The 25,279-nt window shown below is 49.1% G+C and overlaps 3 protein-coding genes across 3 annotated transcripts in view; all 3 read right to left on the reverse strand.

The window, feature by feature from the left end:
• The window catches only part of LOC131582745 (hydrocephalus-inducing protein homolog), a 57,810-nt gene extending 47,995 nt beyond the window's left edge, over nt 1–9,815 (reverse strand). Inside the window, exons 1-6 of the mRNA XM_058846213.1 lie at nt 9,709–9,815; nt 5,684–5,829; nt 5,495–5,565; nt 3,587–3,721; nt 1,917–2,116; nt 750–874 (exon numbers count right to left, since the gene is read on the reverse strand). Of these exons, the coding sequence (XP_058702196.1) occupies nt 750–874; nt 1,917–2,116; nt 3,587–3,721; nt 5,495–5,565; nt 5,684–5,829; nt 9,709–9,815 (784 nt within the window). The remainder of the gene's footprint in view (nt 1–749; nt 875–1,916; nt 2,117–3,586; nt 3,722–5,494; nt 5,566–5,683; nt 5,830–9,708) is intronic.
• Nucleotides 9,816–10,171: 356 nt separating this feature from the next.
• Nucleotides 10,172–15,311, reverse strand: LOC131582529 (hypoxanthine-guanine phosphoribosyltransferase-like). The gene is made up of 9 exons (XM_058845820.1): nt 15,285–15,311; nt 14,800–14,906; nt 14,177–14,360; nt 13,775–13,837; nt 13,216–13,233; nt 12,937–13,019; nt 11,900–11,946; nt 11,151–11,227; nt 10,172–10,219 (listed from the first exon to the last, which is right to left on the reverse strand). Exons 1-9 carry the CDS (start codon nt 15,309–15,311, stop codon nt 10,172–10,174), a joined length of 654 nt encoding a protein of 217 aa, XP_058701803.1.
• Nucleotides 15,312–19,724: 4,413 nt separating this feature from the next.
• Nucleotides 19,725–25,279, reverse strand: part of LOC131582746 (hydrocephalus-inducing protein homolog) — a 57,979-nt gene continuing 52,424 nt past the window's right edge. Inside the window, exons 50-56 of the mRNA XM_058846214.1 lie at nt 24,907–25,161; nt 24,419–24,561; nt 23,856–24,077; nt 22,545–22,705; nt 21,579–21,685; nt 20,556–21,003; nt 19,725–19,887 (exon numbers count right to left, since the gene is read on the reverse strand). Coding sequence (XP_058702197.1) covers nt 19,725–19,887; nt 20,556–21,003; nt 21,579–21,685; nt 22,545–22,705; nt 23,856–24,077; nt 24,419–24,561; nt 24,907–25,161 — 1,499 coding nt within the window. The remainder of the gene's footprint in view (nt 19,888–20,555; nt 21,004–21,578; nt 21,686–22,544; nt 22,706–23,855; nt 24,078–24,418; nt 24,562–24,906; nt 25,162–25,279) is intronic.

A 25,279-nucleotide genomic window follows, 5' to 3' on the forward strand; every position in this document is an offset into this window, starting at 1 on the left:
TGAAAATCATCATCATCATCATCATCTCCCTGTCCAAACACACAGCCACATCAGTCTTGAAATATTTGATATTGTTCTGATCTCAAAAACCAAGCTGGAGCATTTCAAATTGAATAAAAAAGGGACCAAGAAAAGATTAGTAAGTACAGAGCAGCTTCTACATGAAGACTGAATGGGATTCCTCAGTCTAGAAATCAAATGGGAGATAGATGTGAGAGGTTTGCAACAGCATGAATGGCCTGGGAAATGGGGACAAGGAAAAAATTGTCTTGATTTGTCACCAAAAAGTACTTGAGGATTTGAAAATGTTATTAGACAGAAACTATATGTATGTGTAGAGGGCAACACAGTAAAAGGGTCTGTGAGAAGCCAGTGGAGCAGCAGCCTATGGGACAGAGGTGTGCAAGAAATACACTGCATTGGAGAGAGTCTGATGGAGACCTCACACCTCACACACAGCACTGGCCAGAATAAAACAAAACTTCAGCCAGGCATAGCCACAAGGCAGTGGAGAATCAGGGCTCCTCCTTCCTCCACTCAGCAACTCTCAGCAAAACAGGAGCCCAAAAATCTTAGTCCTGTTAGAGGGGATCCACTTTATCAGCCCCCTAAACACCAACTGGTTCTCAGTTTTCTTTGGGGTAAAGCTGGAACAGGGGAGGCACATCTAGAGGGAATTGAGGGGGCTGGGACAACAGGGAGTGGTGGTGGAGAAGTGTCCTGTGCCCCGTGCAGTGCCCAGCACTCACCTGTGTTGTAGCTCACTACCAGGGACCCAAAATGGGCACCAGTGGTCAGTGGGTGAAATCCCACTGTCACCTGCACGCTGTCACCAGCACCCAGAGCTCCCATGGCCGGAACCACGGAGAAAGGACTGCAACACAAAGAGAGAGATCAGGACTCAGGGGACATCTGGGGATGATATTCCTTCTGCAGTGCAGGTCACTTCAGCTCCCTTGGGCAAGCAGGGAGCAAAGAAACCACAGGCAACAGAAAAGAGACAAAACAGGATCAGAAACAGCTGCTGACCCACTTCTGAGGAGATACAGACCTCAGGAGATCCTGTGGGATAAAATGACCTCACCTCCCCCATACTCTGCATCCAGCTCTCTGCAATGAGACCCAAGGATCCCACTGCCAGCAATCCCATCAGAGAATGGTTTGGGAAACCACAGAGAGGATTAAGAGCTGTCTGCATGCACAACTTGACACTGACTGCCTCAGCAATTTCTCTTGTCCTGCTGCCTATCAACCTCAGCTCAAGAGATGCAAATGTTAGGGCACTACCTGTCCTGTGAGATTACAGCCTAGGAATCAGACAGGGAGAAGGAACTTTTCCTTGAAGACCAAGAAATAATTACTGTTGAATTTGCAGCGTGGCTCTTTGGTTTATTTTTCCTTGAAAATATCCCGATTTAGCCTATAAAGGGCACATTTTATCAGCATTTCAATGAAAGCTGCTCTAAGAAAAGCAGCAATCAAAACTCTGCAAGAGTGTAAATGCAGACCCAAAGGGAGGATGCCATTTGCAATCTGAAGGATCCAACCCCAGCTAAATGAAGCACCATTAGCAGGGCATCTCATGAGAGGAGCACTGGGCAGCCACGTGCCTGTGGCCTCCCAGAGAATGGGGCTATTTGGCTGACAGTGGGAACCATTTCAGAAGCTGCTTGTGCTCAGGAGGGTGCAAGCCAGCTCCTCACATGTTCCAGCACCCTCCAGGAAATGTGGCACAGAGAAAGCTCAAAGGCTGCATCCTGCTAAGAGCACTGAAAGCAAGAGCAGATGCCATCCATCCTGCTCACTTCCAGCCAGAGCTGCAGGGCACCCCTGATGCTCAGCTTCCTTTTGTTGCTCTCTCCCAAGCCTATTATCACCCAAAGGTGTTTTGCACAAGGACAGAGGAGCTGCCTCACCTCTGGGTGCTGATGTAGTAATGAGCCTCCAGGCTGCCAGTGTTTCGAAGCAGCAGAGTCCTCTTGGTGCTGCTCTTGACTGGACACTCCGAGAAGTTCAGCTGGTCTGGGATGTTCAGGATAGCTCGGGCAGCAATGGCCCGGATTGGCACAACTATCCTTTCTGTTTTGGTGATGCAGACAAGCTCATGGGAATAATCCTGCAGGAAAAGAAACGAGCTCAGCATAGGGCATTTAGTGCCATTCCCATGGCAGAAGAAAACAATGTCCTAGAACCCTTCAAGGGCATCTATTCTATTCTATTCTATTCTAGTCTAGTCTAGTCTAGTCTAGTCTAGTCTAGTCTAGTCTAATTCTATTCTAATTCTATTCTAATTCTAATTCTATTCCACCCCAAAATGAACACTAAGTTCTACCAATATTATTATTATTAAAGGCACCAGTGCACTTTGCAAAACCTATCTCAGTGGCATTAAGCTCTCATGTCATTAGGGTCATACAGAGAACTGCCCTAATCTAAATTTTAATGATGTTAAATAATTTCCAAGTCCCTTCTAAGGAACATGGAGCTAGGGAACAACACAGGCCATTCCTCTTTAGGTTCCTGTATTCCTGCTGTTTGAGAATAGGACAAAGTGTTAAACTGACTCGAAGCAGCAAAAGGAAAGGAAGGTGAGAAAACAGCTGCACCCAAAAAGATCCTGTACCTCTGGTCTAGTGTAGAAACATCAGTTGGCTCACAACTCCCCTCTAACTTTGCCTCTCCAAGCAAGTCAGGAGAAGAACAGTGTTAAGAGGTAGCAGGATGCTGTTGGATGTTGTTTGTTTCCCTTCCTCCCTTCCATGCCATGTCCTAAACCCTTCTGTATGAACAAATCTCCAGATCCCAGCACTGAGATCAGAGCTCCAGGGCCTCGGCACTGCTGCTCAAATCTCCACACCAAAGCACGTTTGGCACGGAATGGGTGCCAGCTGACAGAGCAGCCACAGTGACAGGCATGAAGACAGAGCCACAGCAGTGTCACTGCCAAAGGCTCTGGGCTCACAGCTCTGCCTGCAGGTTGTACCTGCCCTACACCAGCTCTTTCAGCAGGTGTCCAAGTCCCCTGCAGCTCACCAAGCTCCTGCTAAGGGCACCTAGAGCTCAGTGTGCCTGTGCCAGGCTGGGCTCACGGGCACAGCACAGCCTCTGCCCTGGCCTTGCAGCTGTACCTTGGTCACTTGTGCTGTGGGACAGCCCAGCTGCAAGGCTGGACAACAGAGGGGGCAGAAATCACCACTTTGCTCCAGCCCAGGGTGAGGCAGGGAAGCTATTCCCAGTCAGGAAGGAGGAAAGCTCTCTGAGCTCTTCATTCCTCCAGTGTTTTCCATAATAATGAAACCCTTCCATTGTACCTAGAGATGGCCAAACATCTCTCAACACCCCCCTGTCATTTTCATCCTGTTCCCTGTGCATCTTCCCTTGGGAATGCTCAGGAATGTGCAGGGAGGGAAGCAGGGCCTGTCAGGCCTGGCTGCAGCCCCTGGCAGCACGTGCCAAGCTGAGCCTGGCTGCAGGCTGCCTGCCCCCAGCCTGGAGCCAAGCTCACAGCATGGAATGGGCTGTCCCAGAGTGCAGGGAAAACAGTGGCTTTGGAGATAATTGTGTGTTTTGGCTCCTCCAGTCTCACCTTGCTCTCGTTGGGGGTGAACTGAATGCGCACACGGGCAGTCGCACCTCGCGGCACAGCACGGTACGCCTCGTTGGGGCACACCAGCCTGAAACAAGGTGAGCTCTGCATGGAGACCTGCACCAGCTGAACACACTGCAGGGAAGACATGAAACAATGATTTTGCCACTTGTGGAAACAGGTGGAGAGGAGACCTGTCCGTGCTCTGGTGACATCCTTCCTTGATCCCTTTTCCAGAGCACTTTCAGCTGTGGAGGTACAGGCACATCATTCACAAGGGAGAACTTGAATCCCTTCTGTCTGGCTCATTTTGGCCAGGGGCAGTAGGGCAGTGCCCGGTGGGAAGGAAGGGCCCAGCAGGTCAGCACCAGCAGGATGGAGACAGAGCACCTGCACCAAGTCATCTGCATATTCAACAAGGCCAAAAACCTGCTGGCTTCTGCCTGCACACAGCCATGCAGTGGTGTTCCAGACAGGGGATGTGCTACCTGAAAGCAAAGCAGCACATTATCCTGGGGGAAGGAAGAAATTCCCTTCTAGCAGATCAGGTGTGGCTAGGGCAGGTCTGGGGGTACAGTCAGGCAAACAGACCAGCAAGAGAGGAGACCAAACACTGTGGCCTCACTGGGAATAAAAGCAAACCTGAAAAGGCAAAGAAGGAACACAGCAAGACAATCCCTAAAACATGGAGATGGCAAAAGAGAATTTAAATGAGCAACTAAAGCAGCAAGGAAGAATCCTAAAACCATGACAGCAATCACTTTGCCAAAAGTGATGGAAATACAGACAGGCTGTGCCTATTGACTGTGGGCTTCAAAGGCATTTTCTGCCTGGACAAACATGACCAGTGTTGACTCACATTCCAGCATTAAAGCAATCTTGGCTCCCCAGGGGCTCTTGCTGCCTGTGCAGGTGAGCTGGGCTGCTGGGCATTCCTGCCCTCAGCCAGCAGGCCAGGTTCTGCCCTCTGGGATACACAGACACAGCAAACATGCATTTTCTAGCACATAGATATCAACCCCTGAGCACCAAAATGCTCTCAAAAAGTCTAAACCAGATGATTTTCACTCCCTCCTGGCTCTTCCCACCAGTCCACTCTTGGCACAAGCCTCAGTTGAGGAAATGTTTCCCTGACTGAAATTCAAATGGTTTCAATTTTCCTCTTTACAGTGGAACACAACTGCTGACATTTTTCAACTTTTTCCCCTCTCAACTCTCTTGGGAAACTGCAAAATAATCACAATTGCCTCAAGTGAAGGTGAAATCCTCCAGGAGCACATGGCTTTGGATGTGCTGTGGTTCTCCAAAGGGAAAGCAGAGCACCACGTTGCTTTTGGAAAACCTGAGCAGAGCTGGATGAAGCTTAGCAGGAGCCTGAAGTGGCACCTAAAGGCCTCCCACTGCTTCTGCTGCATCAGTCTGACTCCAGGGCTGTTTCACAACACATTTCCTGCAGTACCAATGCCATCAGTGATAAGTGATTCCAGCACAAAGTGGAGAAGACTCAGCCCATGAGCTTTGACTGTGAGCTGCACAAAGGGAGTCAAACAGGCTGAGAGAGGCAGAAATTCCTACCAGGAACCAAGATTAACCAAGGAGACACAGGATGTGGTATAGACTCAAGGCAAAGCATGAAGGCAGGTTAGAACTGTACAGCCCTCAACATTCCTATCAATCCAGAGCTTTCAAGAGAAAGCAAATCCTTTGGGATAGATACCATCAATGCATAGCCAAACTCAGGGGAGAATTCCCAGCACAGCAAGATTTCCACCATCCTGCACAACAAAGGTGCTGAGACATTTTCTTCTGGATGTGCTGCAGCAGGTAACTTGCTTTGCTGTACACCATGGGAATTACACCACTCCCCTCTTCCAGCACGGCGTTAAAGCTCCAGGCCCCAGCACTTACCTTGCTCTCATTTGTGAGAGACAGTTCCATTTCAGAGACTTCATGAGCCACGAAGTTCTGAAACACCAGCTCTGGTGGGGAAACACGAAACAAGCTCTGTTTCGGGAGAACTGGCAACAACTGGAGAGACAAGAGAGAGCAGGGAGAGGTTCAGCTGCTGGGAGGAATGTTCATGAAGGAGACTCTTACTCTGATCCCCAGTGAAGGACAGACTCTGGGTGAGCACGTCTGCCCAGGCCACACTGGGGAAACAGTAGCTCAGCCACCTCTGCTCTGAGCTGCTCAAGAGCTGCTGGGCCACACAGAGCAGGGTATAAAAGAAGCCATATAAAAGGCTATAAAGGGTATAAAAAAAGCCATATAAAAGGGTATAAAAAAAGCCATTTTGGTGGAGGGTGTGTGTGTGCTCAGCTCTCAGGCAGGGAGACACCCAGCTCAGCTGAATTGTCACTAATGAACAGTTTTCTTTTGCTTCCACAACTTTGTCCCCTTTAATTGTATTTAAAATTAAGTGTGTTCCTAACAGAGGTAAAGGCAAAAATAAAATAACACAGAAATTAGGAAAAAGACAAATGAGGTGAATGCTAAATGAGGATAAGGGTCAGTTCTTTTCTCAGTAACTTGGGTAAGAGTAGAGTTAGTATCTCCTTTTTCCATGAACTTTAAATGGGTGCTTTCTTGTAGTCTATTATTGCTATCTTATTTGATACCATTCTAGAGACATGTCTGAAATGACACAACAGCAGCAAATGCTTCTGGAGCAGAGACACTGCTTTGAGAAAACTCTCCCCTGTTGTCTGCCTTCTCCAGCCACACTGCTGTCACTCCAGACACACCAGCAGCTCTCCTGTGGGACTGCACTGCTGAAGGGAGTGGCTGCAGCTCACTGTCCCTTAGTTGTGCCCTTCTCTGAGCTGTTCCTGACCTCCCTCTCCAGGGCAATCCTTCACCACTTTGTTACTGTCTCTTGCTGCCCATTTCCTGCTCAACACCCGCCTCGGCCACCTACCACATCTGGATTGTGCAATATACCCAGCCAGTCCTGCAGGAAAAGCAGCTTTAAACACACCTCTAAGTAGGCACTGATCCAGAGAAAGCACATCCATTCCCCCTGACCAGGGTGAGTCCCCTGTGCACCTGGCAGCCTGCAGAATCTCTCAGGCTCCCAACACATTGTTCCAACCCAAAGCATTAATGCAATTACTTTTGTTAAATCTGCAGTAATTCCTGCAGGTCCTTGGCCTTCAAAGGCCAGCACTGCCACTGTGGAGGGAATCCTATGACCCCAAGCATTTGATGGTGACCACAGCAAAGCAAGAGGTGGCTATTTCAGCAGGAAAATGGCAAATGGCAAATTTGTGCCTTTGTGTCCCCAGCCTTCCCCCCATTGTTTTAGCAATGGCAGCTCCACTCCAGCAAACCCCAGCAGTTTCAGCAGAAGTTATTTGTGTTGGCTTGGTGCAGATCAGGACTCCAAGTCCACCACTACCAGCAGTTTGCAATGACAACAGCACCTGGACACTGAGGTATTTTGCTGGAGGCGAGCCTGTCACAAGCACACACCCTCTTCAAACTTTGCATCAGACAGAAAGGAAAAGAGCAGGAAAAGGCTACCTTCTGACCAGTCTCACTCGTGGGTAGAAATGGGCCAATTCTGGGCAGACTACTCTCCCCAGCACTGGCCTCATTCTTGTTGAGCTTCTCTCTCGGGAATCTAGAGGGAAGCAGCTGAAAGGCAAAAAAAAACCCAGCAAAAGCATCAGAGATGTGCTTGTTCAGAAAGGCTTTTCTTGAACAAGTGGCACTGGTGACTTAATTTGTGATCACATCATCTAGGACAGTCCTGGAAGCTCTCTAAGTTACTTGTTGAAATACTTAGCATCAGTAAATTAATAATAGAGCAGAATACACATACTCCAACCACATGGCTGTGTCCCTCAGCTTCCCCAAGATTTGATGGGACACGTTTGGGGATTTCTGGTCTCTGGGCATTTGTTTCCTCTTTAGTTTCACTGGATTGAGGCAGTGATCTTTTCAGAGAGTGGGGAGGAGCTGTCAGAACTCCCCTGACTCCATCCCTGCACAACACTCAAAGCTCACAGCGAGGAGATAGCGCTGCTGGGTGAGTCCAGGAGATGCAAGAAAGCAAAGTGGTACCAAGAGTGAGGGGCACAGGAAAGTGTCCAGGTTTTAGTTCTCTCTGTTAATTAGCATTTGCTTCCTCTGTCTGGGCTCCCACAGCCCTCCACAGAAGAAAACAGAGGGATCTCCTTGACAGAGCCTCAGCAGCAGGGCATCTTCAGTCAAGTGAGCTCCAGACAGCCAAGGGACCTTTGTGGCCCTGACTCCAGTGCTGTGTGCAGGGCTGGATCTGTGCCCCACGCAGGAGATGAGAGAGAACAGCTGCTCTGGAACCTCTGCTGCTGGCACCAGCCGTGTCTCTCCAGGCTTTGGGCAGAGCTGGAGCTGCCCAGGTGCTCAAGGGCAGGTTTGTGAGAGCAGCACAGGGGAGTGCCCAGCCTGACAGAAGGAATTGCTGTGACAAAGGGCAGGGAGAGAAGCGCCTGCTCAGGGCTCCAGCTGGACATTGGTTTCACCTGGCCCCGGTGGCACAGCCAGGGAAGACACTGGAGTGTCCCTGGAGCAACACACGGTGTTCCCAAGTGCACCAGGACAGCCCCCAGCAACAGGAGCACGGCACAGAGAGCTGGGGAGGGCTCTGCAGCCTCACAGTGCTGCTGGACAACAGCAGGGCCAGGGAGAGGAGGGACACCAGGGCCATTTCCAGCCTTAACACAGCCCCAGAGGCTACTTACACTGAAAGACTTCAGTCTTGCCCTGAGCAAAAGCTCAGGAGGTGTCGTCGTCTTTTCTGGGAATCCAGAAGGCATCTTGAAAGGAGGAAGTCGCAGAAGATCAACAATGCCTCAAGAAAACTGCAAGGAGCAAGAATGGAACTCTGAAAATCCAGAATCCAATTCACAGCAGACTCAAGAGATACACTGGTGCTAAAAAATTTATAGTATTTAAAAGTAGCCAAGTGCTTGTTTGGTGTAAGTAGCCAGGATTGTTAGGCCTCTAGTTGAACTATATGGCTATGTTGTGCAATTCAAAAATGAATCACACTGAAACCTGGAGCTAAAAATCTGAATACCATTAATAATAGTTAGAACAGATTGTAAAAGCTGTAGCTTTAATATTATTAGATTCAATATACTACTACTACTACTATTATTATTATTATTATTATTTTAAATATTGATATTATTTAAAAATAGCTAGAATGGACCTCTTTTTCTTCAGGCTAAACACCCCTTGCTCTCTCAGCTGCTCCTCACAGGATGTGTGAGAGACTGGAATGTTATGGCTAATGGCTTAAATCTTGTTCTAAAGGATTTTTTGCCCTGTGCCCACCAAAGCCCTGAAAATGCCTGCTGACTGGAACTTTGGACTGTGAGTTAAGCCACCTAAGGGAACTTGAGAGAAAATAAAGGTGGCACTATTGTCCTATCATCTCAGGTCTGGGCAGAAGTAATCAACACTGAGGGAGAGAAATGGATCCACACCAAAGCCAAAGCCAGCAGCTGTCCTGAGAATCAGCTCTGTCTGGCTTCAGGGTGGGGAAGTCACAGGCACAGACTCATCTGCTGAGGCCAGGTTTGCACACAAATCTCCCATCAACAGAGGGGCAAGGAGGAAATTTTGTGGCTGTGCCACATCCCCAATGTAAGAGGCAGTGGACACCCATCCTCCCTCCCACAAACTGGCTCAGCTCTAAAACCTCCCCCCACAAGAAGGCCACATCCAGGGGACATTGCCATGAGGAGCAGCTGAGGGGGTGTCACAACCCAGCCAAGACCTGCAGCGAGCCCCCAGAGCCGTGCCTGAGGCCTTGGACCAGATGAGTGCAGGGGATGCAAAGGAACACAACAGATCTGAAAACCCACAACCCAATTCATGGCAGAGCTGTGACAAAACCCAAAAGTACAACTTTAGTCAATCTTTAACTTCAAACAAAATTCGGGACTCCCTGTGAGACCAAAGCACCGCGAATTGGGGACTCCCTGGCAGAAAGCAAAGCACCGCGAACTCGGGACTCGCTGTGAGAGCAAAGCAGCAGGAATTGCCCCGCACAGCCCCATTCCCTGTGAACAATTCCCCTGGCGAATGGCCCAGTGGAGCCGTGTGCCCGTGGCCAGGCTGCGCACACCCACCGAGGATCGCGGTCTCCACGCAACTGAAGCTGGAACAGCAGCGCCGCGGGCGCTGCGGCCGCGGTTCCCAGGTAACCCCGAGCCCTGCCCGTGCCCCTGGCTTCCATCTCGGCCTCCGCTCGGGGCCTGTTCCGCCCTCCGAGCTCCCTCGGGCCCCGCCGGGAGCCGAAGGAATCCGCTGCGGGGCCCGGAACGAGCCGGGCACGTTTCTCGCTATGGCCACAGCCCCGCACCCAGCTCCTGCTGCTGCTGCTGCTGCTTCCAGCAGGAAAAATCCCAGCGTCTCCAGAGCTCGTGTTCAGCGCGCAGCACACGGGCAATGAGCGAGCTGCAGCTCCTGCCACTAACGGGGAGCTTCTCCTGCTGCTCCGGGACACGCAAGTAGCAAAAGGAATTTCCCGATGGGATGCTTTATATCACCTCATCAGCAGCCAGAAATCAGTGCTCCAGAAGACTGAGATTATCACATCCTGTATTTCTCTTTGGCGTTCTCTTTCAAAATACAGATGTGCTAAAAGAAAAAAAAAAAAAAAAAGAAAAAAGAAAAAGTACAATATTTATCAATCTCTATCTTGGAATGAAGTGTAAGATTGATTTTCAGCTGTATTCCCAGCACTGTACTAAAAACACACTACAACCGTAATAGCTGGAAGTTTCCTACTTGCAGTAAACTCCAGCTCTTAGTATTCTTTGCAAGTTTATTTGTAATATATAGGTTTATATATTCTAAAGAACTTAGGTTTATTAAATTACTGCATGCTCCTTAATGCTGCTGAGCAATAGCACAGACTGTTTGTGTCTTCAGCAGGACTGCTTTGTCTTAGGAAAAAGGCTTTGAAGTAAAAAACTTTCTGAGTTAAACAGAATTAAGGAAGTACTTTTGAAAACAAAGGAGGGGAAAAAAGATCAACCCTATCAGTTCATGATGTTTCCAAGGCTACTACTCTGTGCAGCCTGAAGAAGCTGTAATGGAATAAGGGAAGACTTCTTACAGACATGTAAGATATAAGACATGTTATCCCTAAGTGTATGGAAAACCTTCACCCAGAGTCCCTGCAGGGCTGCTTTAAAGACCTGGTGGCTGAAGAGCAACACAGGGTTGAACTAAGTCAGCCAAATATCCAATTAAAGTCAAATTACAAGTTATTTTCAGATGGGGTCACAGATTGTGTGCTGCTCACCATCCTGGGGGTTCAGAATGTTCTGCAGCATGGCTGAGCCATGAGACTTGTGGAGAAGAATTATAAAAAGGTGAAGCACAAACATTTCTCATGCACCTACACTGCATTACCAACTCGACACCTTAAAAATGGTTTTGCTCCTTTATTGGAAGTTTCTAGCTGGAGTTGAAGGTTTTTTAATTGTTGAGAAGCTCTGAGTAGAAGCAAATCTTCTTCCTGGGTACCTGATACTTGGCAGTGGAGGAAAGTGCATGTACTTACATTTAGATCTCTGAAATATTCATTGTAGTCAAGAGCATATCCAACCACAGATTGATCTGGGATTTCAAAGCCTGTATCTGTAAGAAAATACAGATCTTTTTATACTTCAGTGGTGGAAGTAGCTTTTAAATACAGAGCTTGTATTCAACACATACTTGAGCTAAGGGTAATAGGCATCATCTCTTTCAGGGTGCTTCCTTAAGAATCTGAGCTATAAATTGATGAGAGAGGTTAGAATCTAAACCATTCCCATCAGTCAGTAATATAACTAAGGTGTTAAGAGAGTTATGTTTATTAACAAAATAATTGTTTAAAACCTGGTTATGAGTTAGTCCTGGGAGAAGAGACAAGGAATGAGATTTTACTTGAGTGAAAGTAGATGAACTGTGATTCAGTAGGACTTTTCAGTTTGGAAACAAGGCAAGTTTAATAATGCAGAGTCAAAACAAATGCCCTCCAGGGCCAAAGCAAAGCAACACACAGTTAAGGTTTGATTCATTTCTGCTATCTAAATAGTTAAATTTATATATCAAATAGCTAAACCTGCACTGAGGCCAGCCAGGGGAAAAACAGAAGGTGGTCATGAGGCCTCAGGATGCCATAACTGGACATTAGTTCACAAGTTTTTATGTAGTTTCTCCCCATTTCTCTTGGCCTGCATGAAACTTCTGTGCAGTTGTCAGATGTGCTGCCTGAAGGGAAATTGTAAGACTGTGTTTTGGAAAATACTAGAAAAACATGGTACTTACAGTCTGGTCTGTAACCTGGACTCTGACATGTCCTTTTGACGAGCAGGCTGTAAGGCAGAGCAGAGCAGGTTGGTTTTTAAAATATGTCTAAGCTGCAGACTTCCCTTCTGCCACACCTCCCCATAAGCTTCTAAAATCATGCAATTAAATTAAGACAGTGAGATTATTTCACAGAAAGAAGTGGTGCTCAGCCTTGTTGTGGAGGGAGAAGCAAAGGCTCTGATCTAGGTTCATTCTTTATGTCCAAGTGGCTCTGGTTTGTATTCAGTTCCCTCCAATCCTGTGTCTCAGGTCATTGCCCTTCCACGTAGCAATGCCTCAGGACACTGGAACAGCACAGAGGGGGAAGCATGTCCAAGTGGCTGGGAATGATGTTAGTGGGGAGGGAGGGAGAAAAGGACATTTCTTCTGCAAAATCTTATCTATTCTTGGTTTGCCTGTGCACTTCAGAAGAAACTGAGAACCTCCTGCACAGTCCCTAGAAGGCCTGTCTGAATAACTGGTGCATAAAGCAACTGTTTTTATAAAGCATTGTGATTACTTGACAGACATAGGGATATTCCACAAAATTTCCTTTTAGAGACCTACTAAAAGCAGATCTAGAATTCTGCTTGAAGTCATCTTCCAAGTGCTGACAGACTCTCAGATTCTGGAAACTTCTAGAGTTGAGGATAGTAAGGGATATTCTGAGTGTTGTCATTCCAGCATTGAGGCAACTGAGGCAACGTTAGAAAACTTATGGAAAGACATCAATTTCCTTCAGACATAAAGTAAGAAACAGGGAATCCATCAGACTTTATGGACTACACAAAAAGAGCCATAAAACCTTTCTTTATTAATTTGAGCAGTGAGGATGGTAGTGCACAGGTAAATTGCCCAGTTCAAGAAACACTTAATTTTCCAGCAGCTGGGTAAGGATTGCTTCCTGCATTTGCTTTCTTCCCCCCATACTTCAAGCCAAACAAGCACTTGGCAGCATACAATGACTATTCACCCAAATGATTTGAATGTGTTAGTTAGCAGCTGTATCCTTGTACCTTACAACTTTCACCATCCTTGGTTTCTTGTCTTTTATTTTTGAAAGCAGTGCTTTCATTGTTCTACCAGTCTCAATAATGTCCTGAAAGTGATAAAAAAAATAAATTATCCTTCAAGTTTGAAAGGAAAATCAGACTGTCAGTGGATTAAATTAGAGCATACCAACCTGGCAGCCCAGTAACTTCATTAATTATTATTTTATATGTAATATGTATTCATTTGAAAAGAAGGGAGAAAAGAATCTGTGTCATTCCACCCCTCCTTCACTCATTACTTACCTCTACTACTAACACATTCTGGAAGAGATTGCATAGGGAAAGAAGGGAAAGAAAAAAAAATACTTAAATGGCAATTTTCAGCAAACCATACAGCCAAGAAAAGCACACTAAAACCCTCAGATACAAGGAAATTGCCTTGATTTTCAAAGGAGATTGTCACTTGAACTACTGACTGACTTTGGTGCTTACTGAAGAGTCTTTTTGTAAGTATTTATGAAAGCTTAAAATATGGTGATAAAGGCACCTGTGTCAGGTCTATATCTTGCTCTGTGTACAGCACTGTATTCTAGAGGCACTGAATGAATCAGTTGAGTGTGGTTCATTTCTGGGGGTTCTGGAATAAAATGGGGAATGGGACCTTTGGGAGCACTCATTGCTGATCACTCCAAGTTTCCACTGAGATCAGTGGGAATTATTCACTGTTTCAAAGCCCAGCATTTTAAATCAGTGTTAAGAGGCTGGAAGTATGCAGTATCAAAATCTTTAATAAAGATGGATTTCCTGGAAAATACATAGGAACAGTTGTTTTCCTTTAAAAGCTGAAGATGCCAATTCATACCTTCCCACTTAGTGTAGACAGCTCCTCTCCAATAAAACTGATTTTTTCTGCAGGTGACTCATTCTAGAAGGAGAAAGAAGAGATGGAAGTCACATAAAGCATGCCCCAAAGTGTTGTCCTGTATTTGTTTGAGAGGTGAGCTGCTCTTGCTTCTTGCAAGAGGAAGGAGTTTGAGATCTGCCCCTGGCTCTGTCATGTTGAGTGTTCTGCTATGTTTCTTCCAGTGAATATATAATATCCACCCTTTGGGGCAGACCAGTAAATCAGTTCCTTTTTAGTATGTAATTTGAACAGAATGTACACATAAACTCAATTTTTGTGGGGTTCTCACACAAACCATCAGTATTTAGAATGCCAGTCTATGGAGAGAGTCAATTTTCCAAAGAAAAGAAAGTTACTCACACAGTAGCTTTTTATTCTGACAAAATCCACGGTAACGGGCACAGATTTATCACCATTTTGATTCAGTGCTTTTATCTGGTCCAGCAAATCAGCAAAGAATTTATAGCCTCCTTTAAGGACACAGAGTGCAACAATGGGATGACTTCCCAAGTCTTGCATGATATCTCGAGCCAAACGCTCTGTCCTGGGAGAAAGAAGGAAAAAAAAGGCAATTCTGGAAAGTGTTCTGTGTATCAGAGCTGTTTGTGCATCTATTAAGCAATGTTCAAGTAAAAACTCTGATCTTGCTGTTAGGTTTTTATAACTAGCAAATTGTGAGCACAGCAAGTCGTAGGAAAATAAATTACGTATTTGCACAGCATAAGCAGATTTAACCCATAAACACAAATATTGCAGGATAGGTGGGCTTGAAGACAGTTGATGGAACATGGAAGCTTGACTGGGCTTGCAGAGGAATCCTCTCCATGAACCCCCTCTTATACCAGACTTTAGGACAGAAGTGTTTGGGCTGCAGAGTTTCCCCGTTTCTCATGGGCTGCACAGGGCAGGACCTCAGGCTTTTTTCATTTGGAGGGACAAAAATTGGCATCACTGTCCCTATTCTTTTCTGTTTACCCTCATACCCGTCCAGGATGAGTCCATGAGGAATGAAGACTCTTTCTAAATCCTCTTCATAATGCTTAGGAATGCAAAACAGATTTTTGTTGTAGCCGCTTTCCTCATCTCTTATCTGCAAGGAAAAGGGAAATACATCTAAAACTAGCAACAAAGTCATTCAAGAAAAAGCTTCCAGTCTGTGACAGTGTGAGGAAAAAATTCCTCCCCTCCAATAATGTGTCAAAATAAAAATATTTCTGAGAGTTTTTGATCTTTCTGCTAGAACAATTCACAATCTGATAACTGGAGCTGGTGGCTGAGTTGTGAATGGAGTTGTGAATGCATAACAAGTACTTTGCCCCAGTCATTATGAAATCAATTCTTGGCTATCATCAACTCATTAAAAAAGCCACCCAAAATAATAACAACCTTCCCTCTTGTTCCATTTGCCCTTCTGCAGAGCTCAGTAGCTTGCTCGTGTGGTAGACAAGCGAAAATTCAAATGTAAGGCAAGGAGATTGGGATTCCAGGTCAGCATGTCACTTTGGGGTGCTGCTCTACTTTGAGCATCGTTCTCCACTGTGTAAAAGAGAAAGCTTTGCCTTCCAAGCATGATTTCACAGCTGAGCCTTTGACATTCCAGCCATTAACTCTCTCAGAGGACAGGGGAGATGGCTCACCCAAAAGGAGAAGCTTTGGGATGGCAGTGAGAAGAGGGGAAGCTGCAGAGGGTGCCCATAGCTCAGGTTTGTTCGTGCCTCGTTGATCGTGGAGAGACGCTGGCAGTGACACTGGCATGGGCTGTGCCTTGGGCTGTGCCACAGCACTGAGAGCAGCTTCAGTGAGTGCAGAGCTGCTCATGCTTTGGTGTTTGGTCAGCCCAGCTGGGCAGCTCAAAACTGGCCCATTTCTGCCTCTGGGAGGCTGCTCGTGCTGGGAATGAGATTCTGACTGAAGTAGAAGCATTGGTCAAAGACAATGATTATTTGAGACTACTGGAATACATAAAACACCATCTCTGTATCATTTGAAGTATCAAAAAAAAGCACCTTTAAGGATAGTCACTGACACCAGTATAAAAGTGCTGTTTGTGTTGTTCTGTTTGGGTTTGTTTTGTCTCCAAGATTCCCATGTCTATTGCATTCTACTTAACTGCAGCTTAAATGCAGTGATAATTCTCTCTGCAATTTGAGCAGCTTCTTTTGCCTAATCATGATCCTGACTGTGGTATTTAATGGATTTCAGCTTTACAATCTGCTTTTGCATTTCTAAATGCACAGCATTTCTTCTGCACAGCAAGGGGAAGGTCAGCCTTCTTACCAAAGCTGAGCTTCCTGCTGCACTTGATGAGTGACACTGCAACTGCTTCAGCTCAGGTGAGGGATGAGCTTTGTCTGTGTGCATGTACCCGTGGAATAAAGGTAATCTTGAGGCACACAGATGTAAACAGTCATTACTGCTTAGAGCTAGTCTGAAATGAAACATTTTTATTTTATTTATTTTTATTTTGACAGTGTTGACATTTTTAGAGAAACCTTTATCAGCTCCAGCATGGAGCCAGAGAGAGTTGAATAAGCTTTGACACACAGAGTATCTGCCATAAAAAGAGCAGGGGACAAGCCCTTCCTGGCACTGAGAACACCACTGCTGGTCCATCATGCTGAGGCCCAGTCCTGTCACACACCAACTGCTCTGAAACTACACTCAGAACTAGAACTAGTCCAGGTTTCTGCTTTTAAACTTTTGTGAACTTCCCCTTGAAGCTGTTATGGCAGAAGCGTGAGACACCAACCACGGCCCCAGCACAGGCTCGTCAGGATCACAGGCTTTAGGTACCTGTGACCCGGCGGAGCGGGGGGCTCCGGGCAGATCCCGAGGCGAGGCGGGTCCCCGCTGCCGAGCGCTGCCCCTCGGGCTGAGGGGTGAGACCGCCGGGCTGAGGGGTGAGACCGCCGGGCTGAGGGGCGAGATCGCCGGGCTGAGGGATGGGATCGCCGGGCTGAGGGGTGAGACCGCCGGGCTGAGGGGTGAGACCGCCGGGCTGAGGGGTGAGACCGCCGGGCTGAGGGGTGAGATCGCCGGGCTGAGGGGTGGGATCGCCGGGCTGAGGGGTGAGACCGCCGGGCTGAGGGGTGAGACCGCCGGGCTGAGGGGTGGGATCGCCGGTCTGAGGGATGGGATCGCCGGGCTGAGGGATGGGATCGCCGGGCTGAGGGATGGGATCGCCGGGCTGAGGGATGGGATCGCCGGGCTGAGGGATGGGATCGCCGGACTGAGGGATGGGATCGCCGGGCTGAGGGATGGGATCGCCGGGCTGAGGGATGGGATCGCTGGCTTGAGGGGCAGCGGCGGCCCCGCGGTGCTGAGGGCAGCGCCCGGCTCGGCCCCTCAGGAGCCGCCGCAGTCGCAGCCCCGCCCGAGCGCCTCAGGGTGCGGCGGACTCGGGACAGCCCTGAGCCTTCCCCTCAGCCAGGTAGGAAGCTCTTGGAATTGTAGAACCGTCAGGTGTGGAAGAGATCTTTAAGACCACTCAGTTCAATGTCAGCCCAGCATCTGCCACTGCAAACCCTAAACCACTAAATCATTTCCGAATATCAGATCCAGAGGCCTCTTTAACACCTCCAGCGATGACAACTCCACCACCTCCCTGGCCAACCTATTCCCAGGCCTGAACACCTGAACAGTGAAATTTTTTTTCTAAAATCTAACCTGAATTTCCTCTCTCAGCGTGAGGCCAATTCCTCTGGTTCTCACTGCAGGCCCAGCAGAAGAGACCGGCCCCTCCTCACTGCATGGCCCTGGCAGGGAGTTGGAGAGAGCAGTGAGGTCCCTCCTGAGCCTCCTCCAGACTGACTAAACCCAGCTCCCTCAGCCACTCCTCATGGGACATTTTCTCATCCTTTCATGAGCCTTACTGCCCTTCTCTGGACACACTCCAGCCCCTCAATGTTGTTTTCCTCGAGGGGCCCAGAGCTGGGTCCATCCAGATCACCCTGAGGGTGACCAGAGACACTTCAGTCTCTGTGGGTGTGTGCTTGGTGTCCCCAGTAACAAAATACTTACAGCCTGGGTCAGGGAAAGTCAATCTGCCCAGTAGGTCCACGGCAATCACGGTCCAATGGCAGGACCTAAAAAGATGGTCTTCTCCTGCTGCTAAATGGAGTGGCTATTGAGGCTGCCATACTTTATTGAAGGTATTATCTGTCCTTTGGTGAAAGTCAGTCCAGTTAGAAATGTCTTGTCTGAGCCCCCCTCCCCCTGCAAAGCCTGCTCTGTTTCTATCCACACGCAGAGGAGGTTCATGCTGCCCTTCTGGGTTTTTTTGTAAGTTCCCCTCCCCTCCAGTTCCTTTGTCCTGGCCCGCAGGGGCTGGGCACTGGACAGAAATGGGTGATGTGCCCTCGCTGCCCACAGCGATGGCAGCGTGGTTCCCATGGTGTTACAGGTGGTGGTGGGACCGCCACCGCTGCTGGAGCCACCGTCCTTCCTGGCTGTCTATGATGGTCAGCCCCTGAGCTGGCAGCCTTCTGGATCACACCTCGATGATGGTGGTGAGGGTGGGTAGAGGATCCAAGGGCATTTCCATAATGATTTACTTGCATGTATCACTGGCATTTGCCTTTGCTAATTCCAACAGCAAGGCAGAATGCAGCCCTGGCTCTTCCACCTGTTTCTCCATGTGAACCCACCACCTATCAATAAAATCTGGGAAAACCTCATTAGGTTGCTGCAGAATGATTGTAGAACTAGCTTGGGGTTCTCTGGATGGTTACATGAGGGACGCTTTTCTCTGCAGCTGTTTTGATCTTTTCAAGGACCGGCCTTGGCAAAACCCAGGCCTGGTCCTTCCCCTGTGCCCATTCCCCATCGCCGCTCAAGTGGTCGGTTGTTATTTTATTCCCAATGGCATCAAGGGCGCTGTCAGAACTTTGCAATAGCTCAGAACATACGGCCTGTAATGACCTCTTCCATGCCCCCTCCCATGCAAGATATTCTGATGGGGTAAGGAGGCACGAAAATAAATCATGGAGATCATACAGGACCGAGAGATTGGAGGAGAGGGTGGCCTTTAAAAGGCCCTTAAAATATTTGCTTCCCTTTCCAAACTCTTTCTGGGCTTTGCAAAGTTCTCTTTTGTTTTGAAATGAGAATGGCTCCCATTCTGGAAGCGCACTCCCACAACCACTGAACATAACTGGAGTGGCAAGAGGAAGGGTCTCCTCATCTGGGTTCCGGTTCCTGGGCTCGTCACTTGTGGCTCACGGGGTGTGGGAAGCAGAAGGAGGGGCGTGGGAACTGCAAGGCAGAAGAGGGTTGGTGGTGCTGCAGGGGAAAGAGGAGGGGTCAGAGGAGGGGATATTATGAAAGGAAGGGGTGGGGACCTTTTCAGCAGGAGGAGCCCAAGTGGAGAAGGAGGGGTCTGAGGGGACAGGAAGGGGAGGGACAACTGGAGGAGGAGAGATAACAGGGGGAGGAGCATCAGGGAAGAAGGGGTTGGAGGTAGGAAGAAGGATTTTGGGGAGGAGAAGTACAAGGGAGGGGCCTGGCCATGTGGTCCCCACCATCTTGTGCTCTCCAGGAGCCATTTTGGGTACACCAGGGAGGAAAGGGTGAACGGAGTAACTGGAGACTGGGGAGAACTGGGGGGAACCTCAAAATGTACTAACTTGGGGGTTTGAACTGGGGTGGTGGGGTTTAAGGAAAGATCTCTGGCACCATGGCTAACAGTTAACATTTTATTAGCAACTGGTTATTAACTGTTAACTGAAACTTAAGTTATTTAACAAATTAACAAACAAATATTTAATTAACTTTGTTAATTAAAAGATGATGTGCACTGGAGCTGGGAAGGGGAGCTGCAGAGGTGTCACGTAAAGGGTGGGAGACCATCAGCAGTAGGAAACAAGATGTTGCCGGCTCCTGCTGGATGCCCCAGCTGACACAGATGCTGTCACTCTGGTGTTGGTTGCCAGTGCAGCTGCTTCTTGTGTCTCTGGCCTTCGTCTGTCTGCTGTAAGGCAGAGCATTTTGGTTTTCCAAAACGCTTCCACTCCCGGGCTCTGCCTTTCAGAACCACCTGCACCGTCCTGTGAGTCTGCTCCAGGTTAGGAATGCTGGGGAGAAAGGGACTGGTATTAGCCAGACAAACATTTCCAGACAGACGCTTTTCTGTCTCCTTGCAGAGCACCCAGCGTTGCATCCTCCCTCTGTGCAAGCAGTGAGCAGCTCTGTGCAAGAAGCAGAGCTGGGGACTGGCTGGTCCCTGGGTCTCTCATTCTACATCTTGCAGCCCTTCAGGAGCTTAATGTTTCATGCAGTGTCTTTTGCCAGTGTCTCCCTCCCAAGGCCAGATGATCTTTCTGCGCTCCTGTGGGAGCTGCTGCCTCTCTGGGGCTGCTTGTCTCCAGGCCCACCTCCCCATCCCAGTCAGAGGGACTGAAGGGAGGGTGTTAGGGGATGAACCAGGCTGTGCTTGGTGATGCCCAGCAATAGCACAAGAGGCAACGGGCAGAACCTGAACAGGAAATTCCACCTGAACCTGAGGAAGAACTTCTTCCCTTTGTGGGTGACAGGCTGCCCAGAGAGGGTGTGGAGTGTCCCTCACTGGAATTATTGCAGAGCCCTCTGGACACAGCTCTGTGCCACGTGCTCTGGGATGACCCCGCTTGAGTAGGGAAGTGGGACCAGATGACCTCCTGTGGTCCCTTCCACCCTGTCCCAGCCTGTGATTCAGTGACAGCCATCAGAAGTGTGAGTTGGCAAGTGTGTCAATGTTTCCTACCTGCACTGCATGGTGGTCTCAAAGTTCCCCACATCCTTTGGCGAGAACAGCACATGAAAGGTCTTCTTCTGGCCAGGAGTGATGGTGCCGAAGTTGGGGTTGATGGAGAACAGTGACTGGTCATGGGTGACATCTGGGAGGACTTCCAGGGAGGAAGTGGCACGCTGCGGGGAGAGACTCCGTTCCTTGGAGCGGCACCGCTTCTTGGAACGCTGCTTCTGCTTGGCATCCAGCTGCTCTTCCTCAGAAAGCTGCTCCTGGTCAGAATCTGGCTGTTCCTGCTCGGAATCCTGCAGCTGTTCCTGCTCGGAATCTTGCTGCTCCTTGGCAAGCCACTGTAGGCGCCGCAGCTCAGAAGGATGCGTCTCAAAAGGATGGTCCTGCTCCCTCTGGAAACGAAGCACCAGCTTTCTGCGCTGCCTTACAACAGGAGCAGAGCTGAGCTGACCTGCAGAGAGGAAGAGGACACCATTCAAAGACAAAATCTGTGTTCCCAGCAACGCTGCCTCCTGCAGCACATAGGTGGAAGAGAGCTGGGATGCACTCGGAGCATCTCTGGCCAAGTTCCAAGCAGGGAACAGAGCTTCTGGGAGCAGGGTCTCTGCCTGCAGCACACACTCCTGTGCCAAAGCAGGAGTTGGTTTTAGACAGTGACTTTGCAGCTGCCCTGGAGTGGGGGACTGCACACAGACAGTGGCTGCAGGGCAGCTCACTCGTTACACCATTGCTCTGCCCACTCTCAGACTTCTCAAAGCAATGACCTGATGTCCCCTTTCCCAGTCCTGACCCAGCACGTGGCTCTCCCCAGAGCCTGGCTCAGCTCCTTTGCAGAGCAGAAGTGGCAGAGCAAGAACAAAAGGGGCTGAAAGGCAGAGGGGGAAAGGACAAAACTCTCCAGCTGCAGCTGGGAAGGTGCTGATGAAAGTGGACGTGTGGACAAGGAGGAAAAAGCAATTCAAGTCTTGGGGTGAAGGGGCAGGGTCTTCTCTCCAGGCCCTCAGCTACCAAGTGAAATGCCCTTACACATCAGAGAGGTTGAATATGGCATCCTCACTGCTTCACTATCTGCAGGTGCAGCTTCCTCCCAGAAGTATTCCAGGGCCACCTTCCCTGTGTTGTGCATCCTGAAACTGAAAAGCAAGAAGGAGGAATTAAAAAAAAATGTCCAATAAATAGAAAGCAAATAGTACACTAACATTGTCTGAGGGGCTCCTGCTACCACTTTCTGCTGAGGAGCATCTTCTTCCCCAGGCAGCCCTGCCATGCTCAGACTGCTGTCCTGGGTGGCCCAGAAAAGTATTTCAAAGTCTGGAAGTTTAAGAGGAAAGGGCCAACATGGTGCCCAGGATATTGAAGCTAAGGGGCTTACTTTGGACTTTCTTTAGGTCTTGCTTTGACTGCAAACTTATTCTTGAGCAGATGAGGACAGGTGACACGCAGCGAAAGCAAACCCATGGCTGTTCTCAGCAGAAAATGGCAGCATTGAGCCTCTCCTGACCAGCCTCTCCTGCTTGGCTTTGCATACATGTGAACAAGCCTGTGCTGGTTTTGGCTGTGGTGGAGTTCTGGGAAGCAGGCACTGGGTCAGCCCTGGGCAAAGGTGTCACAGCATTGTCACAGTACAGCTGGTCTGGACTGGACACAGTGAATCTGGCCATAACACAAATCCAATTCAGCTGGCCTAGCTCATGCCTGAACGTGTTCCCAGATAAGTTACAGGGGACCCTTGGCCAGCCCCATCCAAGCTGAGAAGTGAGCACAGCCCTGGCCAGGAAGTTGGGCAGGGAGAGAGATCTCAGCCAATGGCTGTCTAGCCCGGGAGATTTGCACTGGGTATTTCAGTGAGCTCTAATAATAAACGAGGCTGTTTTGTCTCCTGAGCACCTGGAGCACCTGGAGTCCTGAGTTTTGTCTCCCCACCCACGGCCAGCACAAAGTTACACAAAGGCAGCTCCCGCTGGCAGGGCCCTGCCTGGCCTCAGCACTCACGTGGCTGTCCTTGTCTGGAAGGGCAAGGTGTCCTTGAGCTGAACCACGACTGTGTCCAGTTTGAACTGGGCGTAGGCAACCAAGGCACTGAGGTACAGCTCGGCCTCCTGGCCGCTCTTCTTCAGCACAGTGTGAGCCGGTTCTGGGATTGTCTCCACTGTCTGCAGAGGAGAAAAGAATCACTGAGCAGAGCCCAGAAAGTCAGGCTGAGAAGGGAATCTCTTGGCCTCCAAGATCAGCCTCATAGAGGGACTAGAAAGGACCATTCACTTTTAGTTCCCTGGAAAGATGACAGAATTGGGACTGTTGTGCTGCAGGAGTTGTTTCTGCCCACTGATCAAAGCAGTCCTACCACAGCTGTTAATGTACCCATGGAGACTACAGCGGTGTTCCAATCCCTGTACTTCAACCTTGGAGAGGGACTGACTTTTTCCCTGGTCCCCTAGAAATCCAGCAGGTCTCAAAATTAGGGTTAAGTTCCCCTGCTGGAGCTCTGTGGGTGGAAAACCCCATGACTGAAGACTTCTAGGAAGCATCTTCTTGTCTTAGGAGAAAGTGCTCTCCAGATGTCACCTGTGGAGCAACAGCCACACTGCTGGCAGCTGGGGATGGGCATTTTGGGACGTGAAAGATCTCACTAGGAAAGTCTCCAACTGCAGATGTTCTGATAGAAAAGAGGATGGTTTAGAGGCCTTCAAATGGTCCAGAAACTTGGAAAGAACCTTCACCCAAGCTGAGTGTGTTTGGCAATACTGACAATAAAGGCAAGAGTCTCCACACAAGATCCTTCTCCAGACTCCTCCATACTGTCATACAGTGCCTGGGCTACTCCATGATGAGATAACCCTCCCAATACAGAGACCACAACCAAAATCTCTGGTATCCATGCAGACAAAACTTGGAGTTCACCAGCAGGTGCAGCAGAAGTGTATTTGTCTCCACTTCAAAAGAAGAGACAGAGTGCAGCAGACTTAACTCCTTGTTGGTGAAAGGGCACCACATCATATGGAGAGATTTCAAACACCATAAAATGAGATAATCGTAAAACACTGTCTCCCATTCAACATGGGCTGCAGCACTTGTGCTTGTGGCACAGACTGATAGTGTGTGGCTAATGGTCTCTTGTCTAAAGGCTTCCCCTCTTGGGTGAGGGTCGTGTGCATCCACCTCTCCCCTAGAATGCACTGCTGGTGAACCTCAGGGCTGTCCAATGTCCAGAGGAAGCAGGAGCTGCTCAGCCAGCAGTGATGATGTTATGGTGGTTCTTTTTGGAAAAGCTGTGGTGGCTTTTTTTGCCATTTTGCTTCTTACCTTCTCTTTTTCAGGCCATTGGGCTGCTGGGTCCTTCCCGGTGATGTCCTTCCACAAGACAATGCACATTTCGTCGTCCCAGTCTGGAACCTTCCATGGTGGCAGCTCAAACTTGATCTTGGTCACCTTACATTTCACAAGGTGCCTCCTGAAGGTGGCTGGGACATCTGATTTCAAGGTCACTGTGATGGCCTTGGTGCAGCCAGGGTGGAGATGTCCCACCTAGGGAGAATCAGGGAGTCAAGACCAAACTGGAAGCACTGCCAAGGGCAGGACTGATAGCAAAGGGGACTGATGTGGTGAGCAGCTGTGCCAGGAACCTGCACCTCAGTGTGGATTTATGTGAAGTTGGACAGACAAAAGTATGAAGAGAAGGTACCACCTCCCATAACGTGAAGCCTTTTCTGCAAGGCTGGCAGCCTTGGCCCAGCCAAGCCAGGGACTGCATCTCCCATGTGGCACTGGAATGGGCTAGCACTGGCATGGGAGGTCTCCCTGCCAGCTCCCAGGAACGCCAGGGCAGGGCTTGAGCAATGGGGAAAGGCAGAGCAGCCCCCACTCACCCTGGGGCAGAACTGGAATGGGACGTCTGCCTCCCACTCGAAGCGCATGAACGTCATGCCGGTGTGGTTGGTGATGGTGAAGGTCCTGTGGCAGGGCTTCCCAACAGGACAGTCCCCAAACTGGATGTGGTTCAGTCTGACAGCTGTTAAGGAGGAAAGCAAGGGATCTCAGCATGCAGGGAGTTCCACCCCGCCCCCCTCACATGCACAGACTCCTGTATGTTCAATGCTTCCTTGCTCCAAGCCTTCCTCCCTCTGGCAGGGAGCTCCCCAGGCAGTTCCCCATCCCACCACTGTCAGGGAAACACCCTGGCACACCCCTGAGCCAGCGCCATGCAGCACAGCACACACTGCTCTGCATGCATGGCTGCCACACCCACGGGCCTCCATGTCCAGGGGTGACAGCCCAGGCCTGGCTAGAGAGAGGACACACATGATCAGATATTTTCTTCTTCCTTGTTCCCCCTTGGCAGCCTCTCCTCTCTTACCATCAATGATGTCTTTGTTCCAACTGCTCTTATCATTCCTCAACTGTGGGTCTTCCTCTAGACAGTTGAGGGTGAATTCATCCTTGTGGCCTTCACCCACCAGCTCTATCAGGGTCTTGTCAGTGTAGGTGTCCCCCACTAAAACACGGATCTTCCCTTCCACACGTCGAGCCAGGGTGGGATCGAAAATGACATCAAACTCTGCCGATTGCCCACGATGCAGAAGCAGGAGAGGCTTCTTTGGGGGCTTGCTCTCTGCACAGCAATGGAAATCAGAATTAAGTGATACAGTTGTACAGAGGAAATATTTCCATATCTGAGGAACAGAAGGTTGAAACCAGCTGCCTTCTGAGCACAGGTTCTACCCGCAGTG

The sequence above is a fragment of the Poecile atricapillus genome, chromosome 10 (genome assembly GCF_030490865.1).
Source record: "Poecile atricapillus isolate bPoeAtr1 chromosome 10, bPoeAtr1.hap1, whole genome shotgun sequence".
Lineage (NCBI taxonomy): Eukaryota > Metazoa > Chordata > Aves > Passeriformes > Paridae > Poecile > Poecile atricapillus.

Bases quoted from the DNA above. Each gene is read 5' to 3' on its own strand.
- LOC131582529 (XM_058845820.1), bottom strand. From the start codon at position 15,311: ATGCTGACCTGGAATCCCAATCTCCTT. The intron at 14,361-14,799 runs GTATGAGGGTAA...TCTTTCTCCCAG, and splicing joins CATGGACTCATCCTGGACGG to GACAGAGCGTTTGGCTCGAG. The intron at 10,220-11,150 runs GTAAGTACATGC...TTTTTCTTTTAG, and splicing joins AATATTTCAGAGATCTAAAT to CACATCTGTATTTTGAAAGA.